Genomic DNA, 18,716 nt, shown 5'->3' with positions numbered 1-18,716 from the left:
CAGATGCGCATGCTCTCATAACCTCAACATTTGAAGAGGCAACTGCCATGCCGGCTCGCTACACTAGCGCCACAAACACGCAACTACAAAATTCAAATCTATATTCAAAAAATAAGTTACAATTCGTTCAAAATCGCCCTTAACTTATCAATATAGACAAATTCAAACTGAAAATTGCGTTTCTCGAGATACGACAAAATTTCCTTAACCTCGTCTGGAGACACATTTTCGAAATCGTCCTGAAACGATTTTAAATCTCCTACAGCCATAAAATAGCAAAACAACTCTGCCACAACGTCCAAATTAGCACGGTCCTTATTATAAATAATAGCAAAAATTGCGTACACGTCCCTCGCTACTGCAGAAAGATAACCTACTTTTAAAACTCTATAAATATAAGTTAAACCTTCCATATAAAATCTAAATTCATCATCCATAGGTAACAAATTGTCTTCATTCACATAACAATGCAACAAAAGCGCGACTTCATTGGTAAATTCTGGTAACAACGGACTAACTTCTCCTGCAAGTTCATTTCTATTTAAAACATCCACATAACCACACAGATTGCACAAAAAAGAAATCAAATGTTTGACATTAGCATGTCTTTCTCGTACCTCAAACACCTCAAAATCCTCACAATCATCTCTTAAAGTCCTATATCCTGCAACCACAGCCCCCAACAACCCCCCTTTTAAAATATCCACCTTTATTTTCATCCCTTCAGTGATTGACACTAACGCCTTTAACGCTATCGCCAAAAGCTCCTTATTTGTAGAACTAGCCAATATAAAATCAAACCTATCTAAATGTTCCTCCTCAAAAAACTCCCACTTATCCACTAAAAAAGACGCAGCGTGAATAAACCGCATCACCTGAATTAAAATATACGGATCATTAGAACTCAATAAATTTAAAACAGTTTTAATTTCCTCCTCCGTCACGTTCTTCTCGCACTTGGAACATAGCAAGTTTGCGAAAATACCGACGACGATTTCGATGAAACGTGGTTCCGTGTAGTTATCGATAGCTGAACATGCCAACTTGGGGTACGATGCCTGAAATAAATACTTGCAAACGTCTGTGTCTTCAGTCATGTCCCATAAAAAACACAAATTATTTTCAACTTCTTCGCTCCATTTGAGGTCTGAAAATTGAATTAGGGTGTTTAGAACGAAGACTTCGCTATACATGGTGTTTCCTATTGCGTCTCCACGGAGTTTTTTGGCTGTTTCTTCGTCAATTTCGTCGGCAGTTATGTTGGTTGAGGGGTTGGTCGCTTCGAGGGAGGTGGTGTCGTCTGATTCCATTGTGTTTTATTTGGTATTATTTAATAATAACTCGATATCTTTATAGGTTATGTTTACAACAATCATGTCATTTGTCAATGTCAAGTGGTCAGTATAGTGTGAAACACAATGTACGATCGTGGGTACACTTAAGGTCAAAAATAATGTCGCTTTAATTTTGAAATTCAGTCTATGCCATTTCTATTGAAACACCACTTGTTAATCGTAAATTTGGCAACGTTCATATTCAGACAATTTTCTAACTAAAAGCCGTTGTCAATCAACCGAAAGCTGTCACCAATTGCTAAATTTTAAGCAAAATCAACAGGTGGTGTTTCAATAGAAATGGCAAAGACAATTGATATTTAAAACTGAAGACCTAAAATTTATATTGTAACTTATTTCTACCGGCAATTAAATTTGCAGATTATCAGTTTTCGTATATTATTTAAATCAGACATATTTCAACACATTTTAGAACTTATCTTTAAGTTTTAATACCAAATTTGTTGAGGTTTATCCGACGGAATTAGTGTTAAATATTTTATAGTACCCAATCATTAAATGACTTATTGACTTGTCGTTAACAAGATTAAATTCATTTTGATACCATCTAATCATAAATAAAAATGGATAAGCTGGTATAATTTTCCATATATAATTGCGTACCTATGCTTTGAAAAGATAGGAAAAATGAAGCTGTTACTCCTAACCCTTATATGCAGTTATTCAATAAACGGATCACCGTCTAGGGGTATGAATTTCCCCCTTTTTTTGTTTTAACTACATATTTTTGTAGGGTCGCGTATTATTGGTGGAAGTATAGCCAGAGCGGGTCAGTTTCCTTGGCAAGCGGCAATCCAATTGGACAACATATCCGGCAAGTATTTTTGCGGAGGAGCGCTCATTTCGGACCAGTGGATTTTAACAGCAGCTCATTGTGTCTACGGGTAAGTTATACTTGGAAACCAGCAACAAAAACAATTTAAAATTTAGGGGCAAATCCTTTGTAATTCATTTGGGTTCAAACACTCTATTGTCGCCCGATGCCAACCGAGTGCTGCTATCATCGTCAACGTATGTGACACATCCACAATACAACCAAAACACTCTAGAGAACGATGTTGGACTTATCATGCTTCATTTGCCCATTACATTCACCGGCAAGTTGTTATTTTAGCTACAACATTATACTTTTCTTCGAAACTTAACTTGTAGATTATATTCAAAAGATTGACATTTCAAGTATGGGACAAATTGTTGATGGGGACGTCGTAACGACAACTGGTTGGGGACAAATTAGCGACAGTACGACAAAAATATTTCTAGTAATTAATTATTTTGATTGATGCAAATATTTAAGGTGCTGCTGGTATAAGCAACAATTTGTACTACGTAGACTTGGTGATAATTTCAAATGCGGAATGCCAAATAACTTACGGTAGTCAGATTAAGGCCGGAATGGTTTGTGCGGTCGGTAATTACAATGAAGGGATTTGCACTGTGAGTTATTCATATTTTTGTAAACACATTTAAAAATTTTTTTAAGGGCGACACTGGAGGTCCTTTAATCACATATAACAGCGATGGAGACCCGGTTCATGTTGGTATCGCTAGTTTTATGAGTCAAAACGGATGTGAAAGTACAGACCCCACAGGATACACAAGAACTGATATTTATCACCCGTGGATATCAAATGTTACTAATATTTGAACTAAATAAAGAATTCAAACTGAAATATGTCGTTTTTGTTTACAAATAATTGCAACTATAATATTTTTGAAAACTTCTGTCCAGAATTTTTAACATCCAAATTTCTGAATTAAGCACTACAGTGGATTTATTTTTTATGAACGGAAATAACAGTAGTAGACGCAATTTAATAACCCAATTATGTGGTAAACGATAAATGGCATTAAGTAATATATTTATAAGCACTTTAGTAAAACTGCGGCAATCAATATTGTAAAGTTACCTAAAAAGAGGAAATTCTGCAATTAAGTTAAGCACATTGATTAAGATAAGTGGGTTTAAAAACAAAACTATATAATATGTATTATATGTGTAAGTAGCTTGTTCGTCAGTGATCCAAAGACTTCCTAAAAATGTACTATTTTGCTCTAATTTTGTGTTTATCTGTTGCACTTGTGCACTCCAAGCCTAATATAGGTATTTTCGACAACCACTATCTAAATCATAATTAATAAATTGATTCACTCAGGAAGTCGTATAGTTGGAGGACAACTGGCAAGATCTGGACAGTTTCCATGGCAAGTTGCAGTTTATGTTGACACCGCCGACGGGAAATTTTTCTGTGGAGGTTCACTGATCAGTGATCAATGGATTTTGAGCGCTGCTCACTGCTTATACAAGTAGGTAACAAAATTGTCGTTCCAAAATACAATCCCTTTTTATAATAGTGCAAGACTGTATACGGTTCACTTGGGTTCGACCACTCTGCAGTCAGCGGATAGCAATCGCGTAGTTCTTGCAACATCAACACACGAAATCTTTCCAAACTTTGATCCTATGAGTTTGGAACATGATATAGGGCTTATTAAGCTGCACATGCCTATTTCGTTCAACGACTATATTCAACCAATACAATTAGCTCGTTTGGGGCAAACTACTGAAGGTGCACTTGCTATAGCTTCAGGATGGGGACAAATCAGTGATGGTAAGTGGGTAAACTATGTCAAGTCTGTTATATACATAGTTTACTTTTCAGCTCAAACCGGGATAGTCAATAGTCTTAATTATGTCAATGTGGCCATCATATCAAATGCTGAGTGTCAAATAACTTATGGTAACCAAATAAAGTCAACTATGATTTGCACCGTGGGAAATTATAATGAAGGAATTTGTTTGGTAAATTTAGCACTTGAGTTAAATTTTTGGTCTGAAGTGTAATTTCAGGGCGATACTGGAGGTCCTTTGGTGATCACTAGAGATGGTGAATACATCCAAGTCGGGGTGTCTGGATTCTACAGTGAACAAGGTTGTGAACAATTACACCCTTCGGGATATGCTAGAATCGATGTATATACCGACTGGATTCTAAACATAACGCAATCATGATAAATTTTAGTACTGTTTCATGAAAATAAACTATTAATTGCTAATAATAAAAATCTCTGATTATTTTATTTTCATAATTGTTCAGTGTTGGTGAACTAAACACGTCTGTGATACTGCAGATTAAATTTTTCAAACCCTTTCACTTTGTCACAAGGTGTTGACGATCTTGATAAGATAGGCAAAACTGTATAAAGATGTCAGATGTTTGGGTATTATTGTGCTGATAATGATGATTTTCAAAAATAGACAACGTTCCCAACGTACCTAGTTACAGAACAGTTACATTTTTAGACCAAATTATCAGTTTCAATGACATTTTTTCGACCATCATTCAGACTTAAGTAGTCGTTAATGACTTAAATGTCTTATCTAAGATCCCATAAATGCCAACGTTATCCTTATAAGTATAAAAATGACGCAAAATATTTTCAAAAAGGCTGCGACAAGAACTTTCACTACTAACAGTAACAAAAATGAAGTTCCTCGTTCTGGTTTTACTGTGTACCACTTCCGTATGGACTAAATCTTATCTTCGGCGAATACCTGACGATAAACCTGGTAATTTCTTCCTTAACTACGATCTACTATAATCATGTGTGATTTTTAGCACCAAGAATAATCGGAGGAGATCTTGCCAGAGCCGGTCAGTACCCGTGGTTAGCAGCCATTTATAAATACACAGAAGATGGTCGATATTTTTGTTCAGGTTCTCTCTTCAACGAACAGTGGATTCTGACTGCTGGTCAATGTGTATATCTGTAAAAGAAATGTACCATATTTAACTGAGCACTAAACTTTTATATTCTTCTAGTGCTACAAGCTTCATTATACAGTTGGGCTCGAATCTCCTCCAAGGAGAAGACGAAAATCGACTAACTCTAGGCGCTTCAACATACTACTATGAACCACGATTTGATCCACAACTACTACTACACGACATTGGCTTGATCAAGTTGAATATTCCCATAACCTACACTGGTAACCCATCATAATTGGGCATCAACATGTTTAAGTTTATTTTTCTTAAAGATTATATTCACCCTGTGCGGATGTTGTCAAGCATGGGTCCTATCTACCAAGGTCGAGTTGTAGAAGCTGCGGGTTGGGGGCAAGTCAGTGGTACATAAAAATGAACAGTTACTCGTTGGGTTGATAGTCATTATTTTTTGTAGATGACAGTGCTTTAGTCAATGAACTTCGTTTTGTCGAAATGACTATTCTGGGTCAAACTGCATGTCAAACTTACTATGGAGAACAACTGTGGGGTAGTATGTGTTGTGCGGAAGGCAATTATAATGAGGGACCTTGTTACGTAAGTTTAAATTTATAGTAGTGAAATTCTATCAAAATGTTTAAACTTTAGGGAGATACTGGTAGTCCGTTGATGACGGCCGCTCTTGTTGGAAATCACACCATTCAAGTGGCCATTGCCAGTTTTATAAGTATCAATGGTTGTGAAAGTCTTGATCCAACTGGGTATACTAGAGTGGATGCTTATTATAACTGGATAGTCAATACTACAAGAGATATGTAATACCATTATCAGAAAAATAATAAAGCAATCTAATTATTTCCGAATTTCATAATTTTCAATGTATTTTAGACTTTCAGATTTTATCTTGTCTTCTTAGTTAAGTAGTCACATTTCTCACCGGATTATAGATAATAATACCTAATATAATTACTTTATTTTTATTACGTAGATTAAAAAAGTGTCACTTAAACCATTGCTAGAAATAATTTAAGTTCTGAGAAATGTTGTTATGTGAATACTATTACATTTTAATAGAAAAGTTAGACATTTTCCGCTATTACACTTATTATCCAGTACTTGTAAGAAGCTGTTCTTGTATAGGTTGACGGTTGTGATGTTAAGCACCCTCCAGCGCTAGACCAACTAGCAACACCAACATGAACTGCGTTTCCACTGGAATCTTTCATTATCAACGGATCGCCGCTGTCTCCCTGGTGGCACAATAGTGTAACAAAATATTTCTTTCGATGGTATCAACTTACAGAGCAAATTCCATTATTTCGATTACCCATAGCACATACCATCTGGTCGGGTACTAGTACGCCATAACTAAACTTACACTCATTGTTGGTAATGGTTTTTAAATCGACGTAATTTAACTTATTTTCTATTCCACCCGCTAAAAAACAAAGAACTATAAAGACAGTCGAAATAGTAGTACTATGTTTACAAGTGCCAAGAGCTCCCCATCCACTAGCTGTAACAGTTACGTCGCTTTCTAGATTGGTATTGGCAATTGGAATAATTTTAATTTTATCTACGAAACGAAATCTGTAAAATACTGCACCGAATACATATTAAAACACAAATACCACTTAAATTAATGCTGTCGTCTATGCGAATCAAACCAATGTCGTTTTCAAGAGTTTCTAAATTAAAATCAGGATGAGTTACTGAGTAGGTGGCTTCTCTTACTATTCCGCCGTTTTCTAACGAAATTGTACCAAAAAGGAGCTCAAAACTAGTCGCTCTGAAAATAACGCTATGAGTTACAAGACCAAAAGACTGAAAAATAGATTTTTTGTCGACAAGTTCCATACCCATAGACACAACGTCCCCCAGTCAAAACCCATTTTTGGTCAATTAAAGCACCACCACAGAAGAAAGACGAACTTTCAGACTCTACAAATATTGCTACATCCCAAGGAAACTGACCAGCTGTGGCTACATTACCACCTATTATACGTAAATCTAAAAAGGCATTGTTATTTTAACATAAAATTTGAAAAATTACTTTACCATTGTGATGTTTTCTGATTGCAAAATCACGTTTCTAAAGAAAAAAGGAAAATGTTAGTCGATTAAAATTATAGCAATATCAACTTACCTGAGCCAGAGGCACACCCCAAATGGAAATAATGCACAAACTTAGTACAATGACGAATTTCATGTTGTTGGACCGTGTAGACGTTCATTGATTCAGGTACGAAAGAACCACTACTTTATATTAAATTCAAACTGCGTCAATGAATGTTTTCTCGGTAATATATCTACACAGAAAAGTGGATAAAAAATTTGCAACAATTGACTTGCTTCAAGTGTCTTTAAGTTTCGATTGCATAATCTAAGAAAAGTTCTATGAACTGTTGACTTCCTGTTTACGCGAAACGATAAAGTAGATAAAAAGGTCTGTCATTAATAAAAATTCTGCTAAAAGTTATTAATTACTTATCGGAAACTAAGTCAAGTAAGTGTCAGGCTGGAAACTACAAAACAATCTTTACTAGTTCTTTCTTTAATTTGTGTCTAAATTGTGGAACACAAAATATAAACACTTAGTGGCTTGATCTTTAATTTTCGACCTGTTTAGTTTTGATTTAATTCACCTTTATGTGTCAATAGTATTATTAGTATTATCAGAATTTCAATTAAGTTCATCATATCTCTGAGAGCTACAAGAGTTTTACACTTTGTTTTTTAGATATTAATTCGTAATAAATATCTAAGTATTGCATTATTAAAAACCCAGGTAATGATTTATGTCACGTTCATATGTCAAGTGAACCGCTTATTAATAAATTTCCAAAGGACAGATGAACGACACAACGAAAATGGGAAACCCGTTGTGGTGACCAGATTTGAATTAATATTTCGCGCTGAAAAAAAAAAACAACGGCGCGATTTCATGAAATTCACTTAGTCAGGACTCATCTTTTGTTTATCAAATTATGAATAAGGTTTCTGGATGCTTATACTTAAGTGTTACATTATAACACTTCTTAATTCCTCACACAAGATCGCTAATAGTTCATTTACGGCAGTTAAATCAACCTAACGTTGTCCCACTTTGGGACAAGGACCGTCGAAAGTACAGAAATAATATCGTGGACTGAGGTACGGGAGGATTAAATTTTTCCCCTTGCGCAGTTATCATCGTTATTATCATTACATCATCGAGACGTATTTTTCTCGCGACGTTGGAAATTATATCACCGGGACGCATATTTCTCGCAACGCTGGATGCAATTTGTATTTATTTATCATGTGTTTGTTTGAGATAAGCTGGGGACAGTCCACGATATAAACTCTCGAAGCTAATTGTTTTAAAGTAACCAGTCACTTGGATCATGGCAGCATTTAACATAATGTAAATTCTTTGTTTGACTTGTTGGTAAAGTGTGGCATAATTGAACATCATGTCAATCCTTTGTTTGAATTGCTGATAAAGTGTGGCATAATTTAACATCAGGTAAATTCTTTGTTTGAATCGTTGATAAAGTGGCATGCTTGCCGATAGAATAAAATCATCGTCGTGGGGGGAGAACAACCACAACCAGGAGTCTCAAACTCCGCTCGTGCTACAACGCCTTCTCTGGTGCCGCGGTCAGTTACTTTAATTCAAATTTTTCTTTGTTGTATTAAATTTGTGATTTTCAAATATCTGCATTAATTCAGAATGTTTAATTTGATTTCATTCAAAGTTAGGCAAGTTTATTTTTGTAGCTGAGCATTAAGAGGCCATGAAATCAAACGGTAAATAGTTCTATTTCAAAATAGTGAAAAAAGTTTCAGTATAAAATGTAGTTTAAAATTCAATTAACAATACTGTCTCGATTTAATGTCAATAGAAAAATGTATATGAGAACAAAGACGTTTAAAATTAACCATTTACACATTTCAAGTGTAACTTTTCTAAAATCTGATAAAAAATTTCCAGAGATTTCTTCAATATAGCGACTTAATCATTATAATAAAATTTCCATTAAGTGGATATCAATAACAAAATTTTATCAGCAACGGATAAAAACAATATCTATAAGTATGATTTAAAAACACAAGTGGAAATGTTTCGTATTACGTCATAGCTTCCGCACGAAATAAAAGAGATTATGAGGACTCATCTTTGTAGAAATTGCAAATTTCACCGAAAAACGTTTGTATATTAAATTAGCAGCAAAACCAAGTAATAAAAACCCTTCAAGTGTTAAATTTTCAATATTATATTAAAACAACGTCACAATTTTTAGAATATCACACTTTGAATCCAGTCTATGTAACTGGCGGTTCTCGTGTACCCAGATGGATGATTGGTTTCACAGCCAACTGAGCTAGCCCAGCTTACGATACCAACATGGACGGCTCTACCGCTGTCATCATAGGTTACCAATGGGCCACCACTGTCTCCCTACAAAGTATCAAATCAGTCACTACCCTTACAAATTGTACAATACCTTACATTGCAAGTTCCTTCGTTACCTGGTCCAACTGCACAAACCATACCATCAGTAATAGTGGCTTCACCATAAATTGCCTTACAGTCAGCATTAGAAATACTTGACAGTTCAACGTAGTTAAGATCATTGAGAACACCATCCCCTTCGAAATTAAATTATTAAACCCAACGATATAAAAAGCAAAAATATCTTACAATCACCAGAAGCCCCCCATCCACTGACAGTTACAGAAACATCGGCGCCAAGGTCGGAACCAGCAAGAGGAATTACCGCGATATGATCTATCAAATAATAATAATAATAATAATACACAATGGCTTTAGTCGAATTCGTTACCATTCATAGTATAGTTTGTGTCAATTCTGATAAGACCGATATCATTTTCCAAAGTGTCCAGGTCGTAATCTGGATGTGATACGGAATAGCTTGCTCCTAGAGTCACCCTGTTGTCATCATCATCTACCAGCGAGTTTGCCCCCAAGTGAAGGGTAAACACTGTAGCACTAAACAACAGATATCAATACAAAAACTAATTTGCTGAGATTCTTACTGATAAGTGCAATGTCCAGACGTCAATACCCAATTTGGTGCAATCAAAGCACCACCGCAGAAGTAAGTTCCTTCACTGGTATCGAAATAAACGGCTACTTGATATGGGAATTGTCCTTCTGCAGCCTCCTTTCCGCCGACTATACGTCCGCCGGGATGTTTCTGGACGGACACTGGCTTCGGCTGCAAAATTATTTTACTGACTGGGTTTATAGACATTAATTTTTACCTTAGGGGAAGGCAGAGCCCAAAGCGAGCTAATGCACAAACAAATCACAATAATCGACTTCATTTTGACTGATTTTGTGGTTGTTTTCTTTATATTTATAGTTATTTTATATCTTAAGTATATCTTTGATTGTTATTGTTTGAAGTGAATGATAAAATTGCGACAGAAATCAATTTTATCTCTTCTGGTTCAACGAAACCTCTTGAGCCCAATTTTTAAGTGTTGACAAGGATCTCTACTCTCAATTTATCTTTTTTTCCATCATCAGGATTGTGCTATAAATATTCGTAAATCAATTCCCCCCTCATTTTTTACTTGTTGTTAATGGACTTGACACCTTTTTGCCCAATTTTTTCTCTCTAAAATTTCCTCTGGCTAAAAAAATTAAAACTTCCGTATGACAACAATTACCGTATGCGCATCAGAAATTATTTTTGTTCAAAAATGTTGACTGCCTTCTGAGTGGAATGAGTGGCTATGAAAAATAAAAAATACCCTTTTAATACATTTCAAAAAAAATAGTCTGAAATGAACTAATTTTCACTACGTGAAAAAGAAATAAAAGAACTTTAGTCAGTGATTCACACCATACATATCAGGAGATTTTGTGTAACCGAAAAAGTGACAAGTGTTTTCCAGATTGTTTAAAGTCATCGAGCTGTTTATTTCATTGTTAAAATTATAGATTTACGCTAACATGAATCCTGACATCATATTGGTGTACTAATCTAAAAATGAACGACAAACAATACAAGATAAAATTTATGTAAGTATAAAGTATATTCTAGAAAACGTCTGCACTTAACTTAGACCAGAAACAAATATACTAACAGTTGAACACATTTTTATTAACCATTAATGACACTTTGAATCCAGTCAAGATAATAACTCGTTCTGGTGAAACCTGACGGATGATCGGTTTCGCAACCACTGGCACTCGCCCAGCTGACGATACCAGCATGGACCGTAACACCATTGGTATCTGTTACGACTAACGGTCCTCCGCTATCACCCTATTCAAATCTTATTAATAGTAAAATTTAAACACGAAAATTAGTAACTTACACTACATGTTCCTTCATTGGTATTACCAACTGCACATAACATGCCTTCGGTAACAGCAGGTCCGTAAATTTCTCGACATTCGGCAAGAGTAAGAGAGCGCAGAGTTACATAATTCAAATGATTAACAGCCCCATCCCCTAGACAATTCTACTAATTAACGAAAAAAAATTAAATTGTACTCACAGTCGCCTGTGGAACCCCACCCACTTACTGTAAGTGGAACGCTTCCACCAACTGGAGTGGAAGCTAAAGGAATAATTTGAATGAAATCTGTAACGAACGAAAATAATATGTAGACGAAAATTATCATTGTTAAAATTTAAGCTACCGGTAGTTTCTACGCCAGAATCAATCTTTATGAGGCCGATATCGTTCTCAAGATTACCAGGGTTAAAATCAGGATGCGCAACTGAGTGCGTAACTGTGAATTCTACCCTGTTTGGATCTGCATCTACCAAAGAATTCGTTCCCAGTCGTAGTGTAAATATTTTTGCTCTAGACAACAAACACATCTCACACAAAGATTATTTTCATTTTATAATTGGTACCCATATACGCAATGACCCGCTGTTAGAACCCACTGAGGATCAATCAGAGCTCCACTACAAAAATAGGTACCATCGTCTGTGTCCAAATAAACTGCAACTTGCCAAGGGAACTGACCAGGCGAGGCTTCATCCCCTCCTACTATACGTCCATTTAATTCTAAAACAAAATACTTAATTTTGCCAAAAAATTGACACTACAGACTGACTTAAGTATGTTTTTAGTAACGATTTTTGTTGCTGGTTTGGCAAACAGCACACACAAACTAGGCACAGTGAAGCTACAATAATCAATTTCATGTTGATCAACAAAACAACTCAATTTTTTCGCCGATTTTTCGTATTTATTGGCAGGCTTTACGTCAGATTTTTAAAAACGGATGAATCTCTTGCAGATAAATCGATAAAGGTCTTACAAGTCAATCACACATCAATCTTACGTTGGCGCCAGTGACTCAATTTCAGGGTTTTATTTTGAAAATTATCAAAGTAGAGTGTTTATGTACCTTCACAGAGTAAAATGCATAAAATTTTGGTACAGAATAACTGGCGGACAAATATTTCAAAAATACCAAATATGTTTAATTAATCAGTAGATAATCACCACCTCAATCTAAAGAGTTTCATCCGGTCATTCTTCCGTCAAATAAAAATTACCATACAAACGTCAATGAAATCGAGAACATGCATCTGATAAATTGATAACTAAAAATTATAATATAAAAATTATCTTTTGATAGAAATATATTTGAGTGTTTTGCATCCGCTATTTCAACATAACACGTTACTAATAAATGGAAAATCTGATAAGCTGTATTATCTGAGAATTGTTTGCTAAAGGCATCCTCTTTAATCTAAATAAGTGAAAATAATCCATTTCAAAATAACTCTTGACATACTTAAGTAGCTTAATTTTGTTATTTTACCTTGGTTAAGTGTGTTTTATTATTTTTATTGTGGAGTTTAATCTGTCTTAACCCGGCGCATCCACCATTCACACGTTTTCGATACTTATTTTTTAAATATTCTTAAAGATTGTCAACGCCAAGGTGTATTTTAAAAATTTTGTTAATTTTCAAAACAAAAAAGATTCGTCAAAATTTTTGTTGTAAATTTACAGAGTCTAACACATTTAATCAATAGCACCTTTTCAGTTTTACTTTTACCTTTAGCCACATAAGTTCAAAATCGGACCTAATTTTCATTTGTTTAAACCTCATTTTCAAAATTTTGATAATTTTGAAAATAAAAGATACTCCTCATTTTTTTATAAATTTACAGAATCATATTCTTGAAACTAAGATTGTTTTTCAGTTTTTACTTTTATCTAACCTTATAAATCGTCAAAATCGGATCCAATTTTCAGTTTCAAAATGTTGTCAATTTTGAAGATAAAAATTCTCCTCAAATATTTTTTTAGTACATTTAGAGAATCTAATACTTCAAACGAACACCATATTTTCAATTTTTAATTTGACCTTTTACCTTGGAAGTTGTTAAAATCACATGTAATTTTCGTTTTCAAAATTTTGTTAATTTTCAAAATAAAAAAAATCCAATTTTTTTAATATATGCAAAGAATCCAAAATTTGGAACGAACACCACTTTTTCAGTTATATCTTTTACCTTTAACCTCATAAGTCGTCAGAATCGGATTCAATTTACATTTGATGAAACTCGACTTTATCAATTTCAAGATAAAAAAGACTTCTCAATTTTTTTTTTAGTATATTGAGAAAATCTAACACTTGAAAAGAACATCACTGTTTCAGTTTTTACTTTTAACCTGATAAGTCGTCAGAATAGGATGTAAGCATTCATTTCAAAAGTTTGTTAATTTTAAAATAAAAAGATAAATATTTTTTTGTAAATTTACAAAATCTAACACATTTAACTAACAACATTATTTCAGTTTTACTTTTACTTTTAGCCACATAAGTTCAAACTCGGATCTAATTTTCATTTGTTGAGACCACATTTTCAAAATTTTGATAATTTTCAAAATAAAAGATACTCCTCATTTTTTTTGTAAATTTACAGAATCTTTTACATGAAACTAACGCTGTTTTTTCAGTGTTTATTTTTATCCAATTTTCAGTTTCAAAGTTGTGTTAATTTTCAAAGTAAAAAAAACTATTCAAATTTTTTTTAGTATATTTAGAAAATCTGACACATGAAACTAAGACCGCTCTTTCACTTTTTAATTTACCTTTAACCTCATAAGGTCATAAGTCTTCAAAATCGGATCTAATCTTTTTTCAAAATTTTGTCAATTTTGAAGATAAAAAAGTCTCCTCAAATATTTTTTTAGTAAATTTAGAGAATCTAGCACTTTAAACGAACACCACATTTTCAGTTTTTAATTTTGCCTTTAACCTCTGAAGTCGTCAAAATCAGATATAATTTTCATTTTCAAAATTTTGTTAATTTTCAAAATAAAAAAAATATATTTTAAGAATCCAACATTTGAAACGAACACCACTTTTTCAGTTTTTTATTACCTTTCACGTCATAAGTCGTCAAAATCGGATTCAATCTACATTTGGTGAAACGATTTTCAAAATTTAGTCAATTTCAAGACAAAAACGACTCCTCAATTTTTTTTAGTAAATTTAGGGAATCTAACACTTGAAATGAACACCAAATTTTCAGTTTTTATTTTTACTTTTAATCTTATAAGTTATCAAAATCGGATCCAATCTTCATTTGCTGAAATCCGATTTTCAAAATTTTGTCAATTTTTTAACATCATAAACTTCTCAATTTATTTTTAATAAATTAAGAGAATCTAAGACATGAAACTAACGCCGGTTTTTTAGTTTTTACTTTTACCATTGACCCAATAAATCGTCAAAATCGGATTTAATTTTCATCGGCTGAAACCTCATTTTCAAAATTTTATTAATTTAAAAAAATAATAAAAATGCCCTAATTTTTTTTTACAAGTTTACAGAATCTAACACTTCAAACAAACACCAAATTTTCAGTTTTCACTTTTCCCTTTAACCTTATAAGTCGTCAAAATCGGATCCAATTTCTATTTGCTGAAAACTGACTTTCAAAATGTTAACTTTCAAAATAGAAAAGACTCTTCGAGTATTTATTTGGTAAATGTTTGAGAATTTAGCATATGAAACTAACGCTGCTTTTTCAAATTTCACTTTTACCTTTAGCCTCATAAGTCGTCAAAACCAGATGAACTTCATTTTAAAAATTTTATTAATTTTCAAAATAAAAAAAATACAAATCTTTTTTAGTAAATTTAAAGAATCTAAGATTTGAAACGAACATCACTTTTTCAGTTTTACTTTTACCTTTAACCTCATAAGTTGTCAAAATCGGATCCTATCTTCATTTGCTGAAATCCGATTTTCAAAATTTTGTCAATTTTCAAGATAAAAAAACTCCATTTTTTTTGTAATAAATTTAGAGAATCTAATACATTAAACTAACGCCGCTTTTTCAGTTTTTACTTTTACCATTAACCCAATAAATCGTCAAAATCGGATTCAGTTTTCATTGGCTGAAACCTCAAAATTTTGTTAATTTTGAAAATAATAAAAATTCCCTAAATTTTTTTACAAGTTTACGGAATCTAACACTTCAAACAAACACCAAATTGTTCAATTGCTCATTTAAATTTTTATATGGCTCCGAATAAAAACAAAAATACGCATTATTGTTTACTTAGGTGTGCATATATATAGATAATGATAGGTAAAAGTCTATAATTTATTACATAGATAAGTGAAATGACCATGCTTATAATCTTTCAAACTGATGTTATCTTTTAAAGTACATTTATTCGGTACACATGATTATTTATTATCACTTAAACAATTATCAAGAAGTAAAAATTAGAATGAACAGAGAAATTAAAAAGTTGCTACAAAAAACGAGTGACAATATAATTTACAACAACTTGAAGTCATCTTCAAGAGTCTAGTTGTGTGTATAATTGGTTGCATATGTATCTTAAAATTGTTATTTTTTTTCATTACAATCATGAATTTAAAGAACACTCAGCTTTTCCATATACAGGGAAAATTAATTTTTAATTCTGAATACAGCGTGGTGCGCATGAGTATGCGCAGCAAAACACAACTTGCAAGCATCAATGACCTCTAACCTAACCTCAAAATTACAAACCTTCCAAACTAGACAATTTTCTTATTAAAAGTTAAAACTAAAACATGCTAAACTTATTCTCTAATGCAAAACAATTCCAAAAGCCAGTTTGTCACATCACATTATGCTACAAAAACAACAAAATTAAACTACTCCGAAAACTTCATAGTTTCTCCCCTGATAAGAAGTACAATGTGGTTGTAGTGGGTGGTGGTCATGCGGGTAGTGAAGCATGTGCAGCAGCAGCTCGAATGGGGGCCCAAACTCTCTTAATAACCCACAAAAAAGAAACAGTAGGTAAGAAAGCGTTGGTAGAAGTAACTCTAATGCCCCTACTTAAACAAACATATCTAGGTGAAATGTCATGCAATCCGTCTTTTGGGGGAATAGGCAAAGGACACCTCATGCGAGAAGTTGATGCCTTGGATGGAATTTGTGGACGCATGTGCGACTTATCTGGCATCCAATACAAGGTCAGTCATTTCATTTCACAAAACTTATTCTTAAAACTTTTATATAGGTCCTGAATAAAAGAAAGGGTCCCGCTGTTTGGGGTTATCGCGCCCAGATTGACAGAGATCTGTATAAAAAACACATCCAAGAGGAGTTATTTGAAAGAACGCCTAACTTAGACGTTTTAGTGGCTTCTGTAGAAGATTTAATAATAAAGAATCCGAGTTCCAATAGTAGTGGTCAACCTGTTGTTGATTGTTGTGGGATTGTTTTAAATGACGGCACACAAATTAATTCAGATTGTGTGGTCATAACTACTGGAACTTTCCTAAATGGACAGATCAATATAGGGACCAAAGTGTACCCAGCCGGTCGAATAGGCGATAAACCATCAATTGGCTTAGCCCAGACTTTAGCGTCTTTAAATTTAAGAATGGGGCGTTTAAAAACGGGGACGCCGCCTAGACTTAGGGCCAACACAATCAATTACAGCGTCTGTGATTTTCAAAAGGGTGATGATCCACCTTTACCGTTTTCTTTCGTTAACGACGCAGTGTGGATTAAGGTACTGCGATTCTATGTTTTGTATTCTTTAAACACACTAAAAGTCGTGTTATAGCCTGAGGACCAATTACTCTGTTATCTCACCAGAACATCTTTATCTATAGAGTCAATTATCAAAAACAATCTCCACGTCAATAGACACGTGAGGGAAGAAGTAACGGGTCCTAGATATTGTCCTAGCATAGAATCCAAAGTTTTGAGGTTCGGGGGACGGCAACATCAGGTCTGGTTAGAACCAGAGGGTCTTAACAGCGACATAATCTACCCAAACGGGTTATCTTGCACACTTCCGGAAGAACTCCAAGTCCAACTAATCCATTCCATTCCCGGTCTAGAGAAAGCGGAAGTCGTCAGACCTGGTTTGATTCTCAAAGCGACGCGTTCCATTTAAAACCAGTTCATTGTAGGCTACGGCGTTGAATACGACTTCGTCGATCCCCGAGAACTGCAGCCAACCCTACAACTAAAAAGAATAAAGAATTTATTTCTTGCAGGCCAGATTAATGGAACAACCGGATATGAAGAAGCCGCAGCTCAAGGGATCATCGCTGGGATTAACGCAGCCGCTTTTGTATTACTTACTTTGTTTTAATTTTAATGAGTTGGTAGCAGTGTAATTTTAGGGTTTACACAAACCCGCGATTACTATCAGTCGTACTGAAGGCTATATAGGTGTCCTGATTGACGATTTGACCACTTTAGGCACAAATGAACCATACAGGATGTTTACAAGTCGAGCCGAGTTTAGACTGACGTTAAGACCCGATAATGCCGACCAGAGACTGACAGGGAAGGGTTTTGAAATCGGTTGTGTGAGTAAACAAAGATATGACAAAATGGTGGATATGAAAGAGAAGCTAGAAGACGGTATAGCGCTTTTAAAGAGTGTGAGCAAACCTGTCACTCACTGGAGGAAACTAATGAATATTACGCCATCCAAAAACGCTATGCAAAAGCGGTAAGTTTTCGTTTTTATTTTCAATTATATTTGAGTGACCATTTCAGAGCTTTCAATGTGATAGACATTTATAATGAAGGTATAACGATAACTATGTTGGCGAAAGTCGCCCCTGAATTATTACCTTTAAGCTACGATAAATCGTTAGAAAATCGGCTTCATATTGAAGCAATGTATGAAGCTGCCGCTGCCGAACAAGCAGAAGAAGTTAAAGAATTAAGAAAAGAAGAATCTCTGGTTATACCGAGAGATATTGATTATAACGCGGATAACCTTAACCTCAATTCCGAAGAGCGGGAAAAATTGTTGACGGTCCAACCACAAACGGTAGAATTAAAAATTAAAGTAAATGCAAGTAAAGATGACTTTGTTGTTTCAGATAGCGGCCGCCAGTAGAATTCCAGGTATAAGTCCATCCTCGGTTTTTAGGCTCCTAAGATTTGTAAAAAAAGTCCCGCAAATCGAATCAGCGTTGTAATTAAGTATTATGTATAGAAAATAAACGAATAAAATGGAATTATTTTTATTTTTTGTGTTCTTTAATTTCCTGTTACCCTTGAAACACAATTGTTACGTTAGCAACACTCCAACCAATCAGAACCATCTAAAGTCAAAACTGTGGCGGCCGAGATCAGTCTCCTTGGTCTCC

General features: G+C 34.2%; 7 protein-coding genes across 9 annotated transcripts; 3 read left to right on the top strand and 4 right to left on the bottom strand.

Moving 5' to 3' along the window:
- Nucleotides 1-84: 84 nt before the first annotated feature.
- Nucleotides 85-1,573, bottom strand: LOC135140991 (protein SAAL1). 2 transcript variants are annotated; one of them, XM_064071769.1, is made up of 2 exons: nucleotides 618-1,573; nucleotides 363-523 (listed from the first exon to the last, which is right to left on the bottom strand). In XM_064071769.1, exons 1-2 carry the CDS (start codon nucleotides 1,308-1,310, stop codon nucleotides 458-460), a joined length of 759 nt encoding a protein of 252 aa, XP_063927839.1. In that variant the 5' UTR covers nucleotides 1,311-1,573; the 3' UTR covers nucleotides 363-457. The 2 variants fall into 2 exon arrangements, with proteins under 2 accessions (XP_063927830.1, XP_063927839.1); XM_064071760.1 differs by having other exon boundaries at nucleotides 85-1,572.
- A 359-nt stretch (nucleotides 1,574-1,932) lies between these two features.
- Nucleotides 1,933-4,421, top strand: LOC135135848 (transmembrane protease serine 9-like). Its single transcript, XM_064064971.1, has 11 exons — nucleotides 1,933-2,043; nucleotides 2,089-2,239; nucleotides 2,286-2,452; nucleotides 2,508-2,597; nucleotides 2,653-2,792; nucleotides 2,839-3,000; nucleotides 3,450-3,459; nucleotides 3,512-3,662; nucleotides 3,711-3,967; nucleotides 4,019-4,158; nucleotides 4,207-4,421. Exons 1-11 carry the CDS (start codon nucleotides 1,983-1,985, stop codon nucleotides 4,366-4,368), a joined length of 1,491 nt encoding a protein of 496 aa, XP_063921041.1. The 5' UTR covers nucleotides 1,933-1,982; the 3' UTR covers nucleotides 4,369-4,421.
- LOC135141061 (trypsin alpha-3-like) lies at nucleotides 4,206-7,360 on the bottom strand. The gene is made up of 7 exons (XM_064071924.1): nucleotides 7,230-7,360; nucleotides 7,142-7,175; nucleotides 6,943-7,093; nucleotides 6,715-6,872; nucleotides 6,573-6,659; nucleotides 6,385-6,521; nucleotides 4,206-6,333 (listed from the first exon to the last, which is right to left on the bottom strand). The coding sequence occupies exons 1-7, from the start codon at nucleotides 7,290-7,292 to the stop codon at nucleotides 6,163-6,165; spliced, it is 801 nt and encodes a 266-aa protein (XP_063927994.1). The 5' UTR covers nucleotides 7,293-7,360; the 3' UTR covers nucleotides 4,206-6,162.
- Nucleotides 4,721-5,946, top strand: LOC135141057 (brachyurin-like). The gene is made up of 6 exons (XM_064071915.1): nucleotides 4,721-4,926; nucleotides 4,976-5,126; nucleotides 5,180-5,346; nucleotides 5,398-5,487; nucleotides 5,541-5,680; nucleotides 5,732-5,946. The coding sequence occupies exons 1-6, from the start codon at nucleotides 4,842-4,844 to the stop codon at nucleotides 5,900-5,902; spliced, it is 804 nt and encodes a 267-aa protein (XP_063927985.1). The 5' UTR covers nucleotides 4,721-4,841; the 3' UTR covers nucleotides 5,903-5,946.
- Nucleotides 7,361-9,326: 1,966 nt separating the features above from the next.
- On the bottom strand, nucleotides 9,327-10,464 carry LOC135140924 (brachyurin-like). The gene is made up of 6 exons (XM_064071669.1): nucleotides 10,355-10,464; nucleotides 10,127-10,308; nucleotides 9,913-10,079; nucleotides 9,771-9,857; nucleotides 9,579-9,718; nucleotides 9,327-9,527 (listed from the first exon to the last, which is right to left on the bottom strand). Exons 1-6 carry the CDS (start codon nucleotides 10,415-10,417, stop codon nucleotides 9,366-9,368), a joined length of 801 nt encoding a protein of 266 aa, XP_063927739.1. The 5' UTR covers nucleotides 10,418-10,464; the 3' UTR covers nucleotides 9,327-9,365.
- A 301-nt stretch (nucleotides 10,465-10,765) lies between these two features.
- Nucleotides 10,766-12,291, bottom strand: LOC135140908 (brachyurin-like). 2 transcript variants are annotated; one of them, XM_064071659.1, is made up of 7 exons: nucleotides 12,174-12,291; nucleotides 11,968-12,124; nucleotides 11,748-11,914; nucleotides 11,603-11,689; nucleotides 11,420-11,556; nucleotides 11,186-11,367; nucleotides 10,766-10,829 (listed from the first exon to the last, which is right to left on the bottom strand). In XM_064071659.1, the coding sequence occupies exons 1-6, from the start codon at nucleotides 12,262-12,264 to the stop codon at nucleotides 11,203-11,205; spliced, it is 804 nt and encodes a 267-aa protein (XP_063927729.1). In that variant the 5' UTR covers nucleotides 12,265-12,291; the 3' UTR covers nucleotides 10,766-10,829; nucleotides 11,186-11,202. The 2 variants fall into 2 exon arrangements, with proteins under 2 accessions (XP_063927729.1, XP_063927724.1); XM_064071654.1 differs by lacking the exon at nucleotides 10,766-10,829 and having other exon boundaries at nucleotides 11,182-11,367.
- A 3,684-nt stretch (nucleotides 12,292-15,975) lies between these two features.
- LOC135140897 (protein MTO1 homolog, mitochondrial) lies at nucleotides 15,976-18,593 on the top strand. Its single transcript, XM_064071642.1, has 8 exons — nucleotides 15,976-16,389; nucleotides 16,447-16,565; nucleotides 16,613-17,110; nucleotides 17,165-17,468; nucleotides 17,517-17,680; nucleotides 17,733-18,067; nucleotides 18,115-18,394; nucleotides 18,447-18,593. The coding sequence occupies exons 1-8, from the start codon at nucleotides 16,158-16,160 to the stop codon at nucleotides 18,543-18,545; spliced, it is 2,031 nt and encodes a 676-aa protein (XP_063927712.1). The 5' UTR covers nucleotides 15,976-16,157; the 3' UTR covers nucleotides 18,546-18,593.
- The last annotated feature ends 123 nt before the right edge of the window (nucleotides 18,594-18,716 follow it).

Source organism: Zophobas morio, unplaced genomic scaffold (assembly GCF_036711695.1).
Source record: "Zophobas morio isolate AGI-343-1 ecotype UQ-CSIRO unplaced genomic scaffold, CSIRO_AGI_Zmor_V1 ptg000004l, whole genome shotgun sequence".
Classification (NCBI taxonomy): domain Eukaryota; kingdom Metazoa; phylum Arthropoda; class Insecta; order Coleoptera; family Tenebrionidae; genus Zophobas; species Zophobas morio.
This window is presented reverse-complemented; position numbering and strand designations above follow the sequence as displayed.

Excerpts from the sequence above, each read along its gene's own strand:
- LOC135140908 (XM_064071659.1), bottom strand. The coding sequence starts at position 12,264 with ATGAAATTGATTATTGTAGCTTCACTGTGCCTAGTTTGTGTGTGCTGT. Across the intron at positions 12,125-12,173 it reads GTTACTAAAAACATACTTAA|AATTAAATGGACGTATAGTA; the intron begins GTCAGTCTGTAG and ends ATTTTGTTTTAG. Across the intron at positions 11,690-11,747 it reads TTCTGGCGTAGAAACTACCG|ATTTCATTCAAATTATTCCT; the intron begins GTAGCTTAAATT and ends CGTTCGTTACAG.
- LOC135140924 (XM_064071669.1), bottom strand. The coding sequence starts at position 10,417 with ATGAAGTCGATTATTGTGATTTGTTTGTGCATTAGCTCGCTTTGGGCT. Across the intron at positions 9,858-9,912 it reads CACAAACTATACTATGAATG|ATCATATCGCGGTAATTCCT; the intron begins GTAACGAATTCG and ends ATTATTTGATAG. Across the intron at positions 9,719-9,770 it reads ATGGGGGGCTTCTGGTGATT|GGGATGGTGTTCTCAATGAT; the intron begins GTAAGATATTTT and ends TTAATTTCGAAG.
- LOC135141061 (XM_064071924.1), bottom strand. The coding sequence starts at position 7,292 with ATGAAATTCGTCATTGTACTAAGTTTGTGCATTATTTCCATTTGGGGT. Across the intron at positions 7,176-7,229 it reads GGGGTGTGCCTCTGGCTCAG|AAACGTGATTTTGCAATCAG; the intron begins GTAAGTTGATAT and ends TTTTTTCTTTAG. Across the intron at positions 6,522-6,572 it reads ATGGGGAGCTCTTGGCACTT|CGGGTGGAATAGAAAATAAG; the intron begins GTAAACATAGTA and ends TTTGTTTTTTAG.
- LOC135135848 (XM_064064971.1), top strand. The coding sequence starts at position 1,983 with ATGAAGCTGTTACTCCTAACCCTTATATGCAGTTATTCAATAAACGGA. Across the intron at positions 2,453-2,507 it reads TTTGCCCATTACATTCACCG|ATTATATTCAAAAGATTGAC; the intron begins GCAAGTTGTTAT and ends CTTAACTTGTAG. Across the intron at positions 3,968-4,018 it reads ATGGGGACAAATCAGTGATG|CTCAAACCGGGATAGTCAAT; the intron begins GTAAGTGGGTAA and ends TTTACTTTTCAG.
- LOC135141057 (XM_064071915.1), top strand. The coding sequence starts at position 4,842 with ATGAAGTTCCTCGTTCTGGTTTTACTGTGTACCACTTCCGTATGGACT. Across the intron at positions 5,347-5,397 it reads TATTCCCATAACCTACACTG|ATTATATTCACCCTGTGCGG; the intron begins GTAACCCATCAT and ends TTTTTCTTAAAG. Across the intron at positions 5,681-5,731 it reads ATAATGAGGGACCTTGTTAC|GGAGATACTGGTAGTCCGTT; the intron begins GTAAGTTTAAAT and ends TTTAAACTTTAG.
- LOC135140897 (XM_064071642.1), top strand. The coding sequence starts at position 16,158 with ATGCTAAACTTATTCTCTAATGCAAAACAATTCCAAAAGCCAGTTTGT. Across the intron at positions 16,566-16,612 it reads TATCTGGCATCCAATACAAG|GTCCTGAATAAAAGAAAGGG; the intron begins GTCAGTCATTTC and ends ACTTTTATATAG. Across the intron at positions 18,395-18,446 it reads TGACGGTCCAACCACAAACG|ATAGCGGCCGCCAGTAGAAT; the intron begins GTAGAATTAAAA and ends TTGTTGTTTCAG.
- LOC135140991 (XM_064071760.1), bottom strand. The coding sequence starts at position 1,310 with ATGGAATCAGACGACACCACCTCCCTCGAAGCGACCAACCCCTCAACC.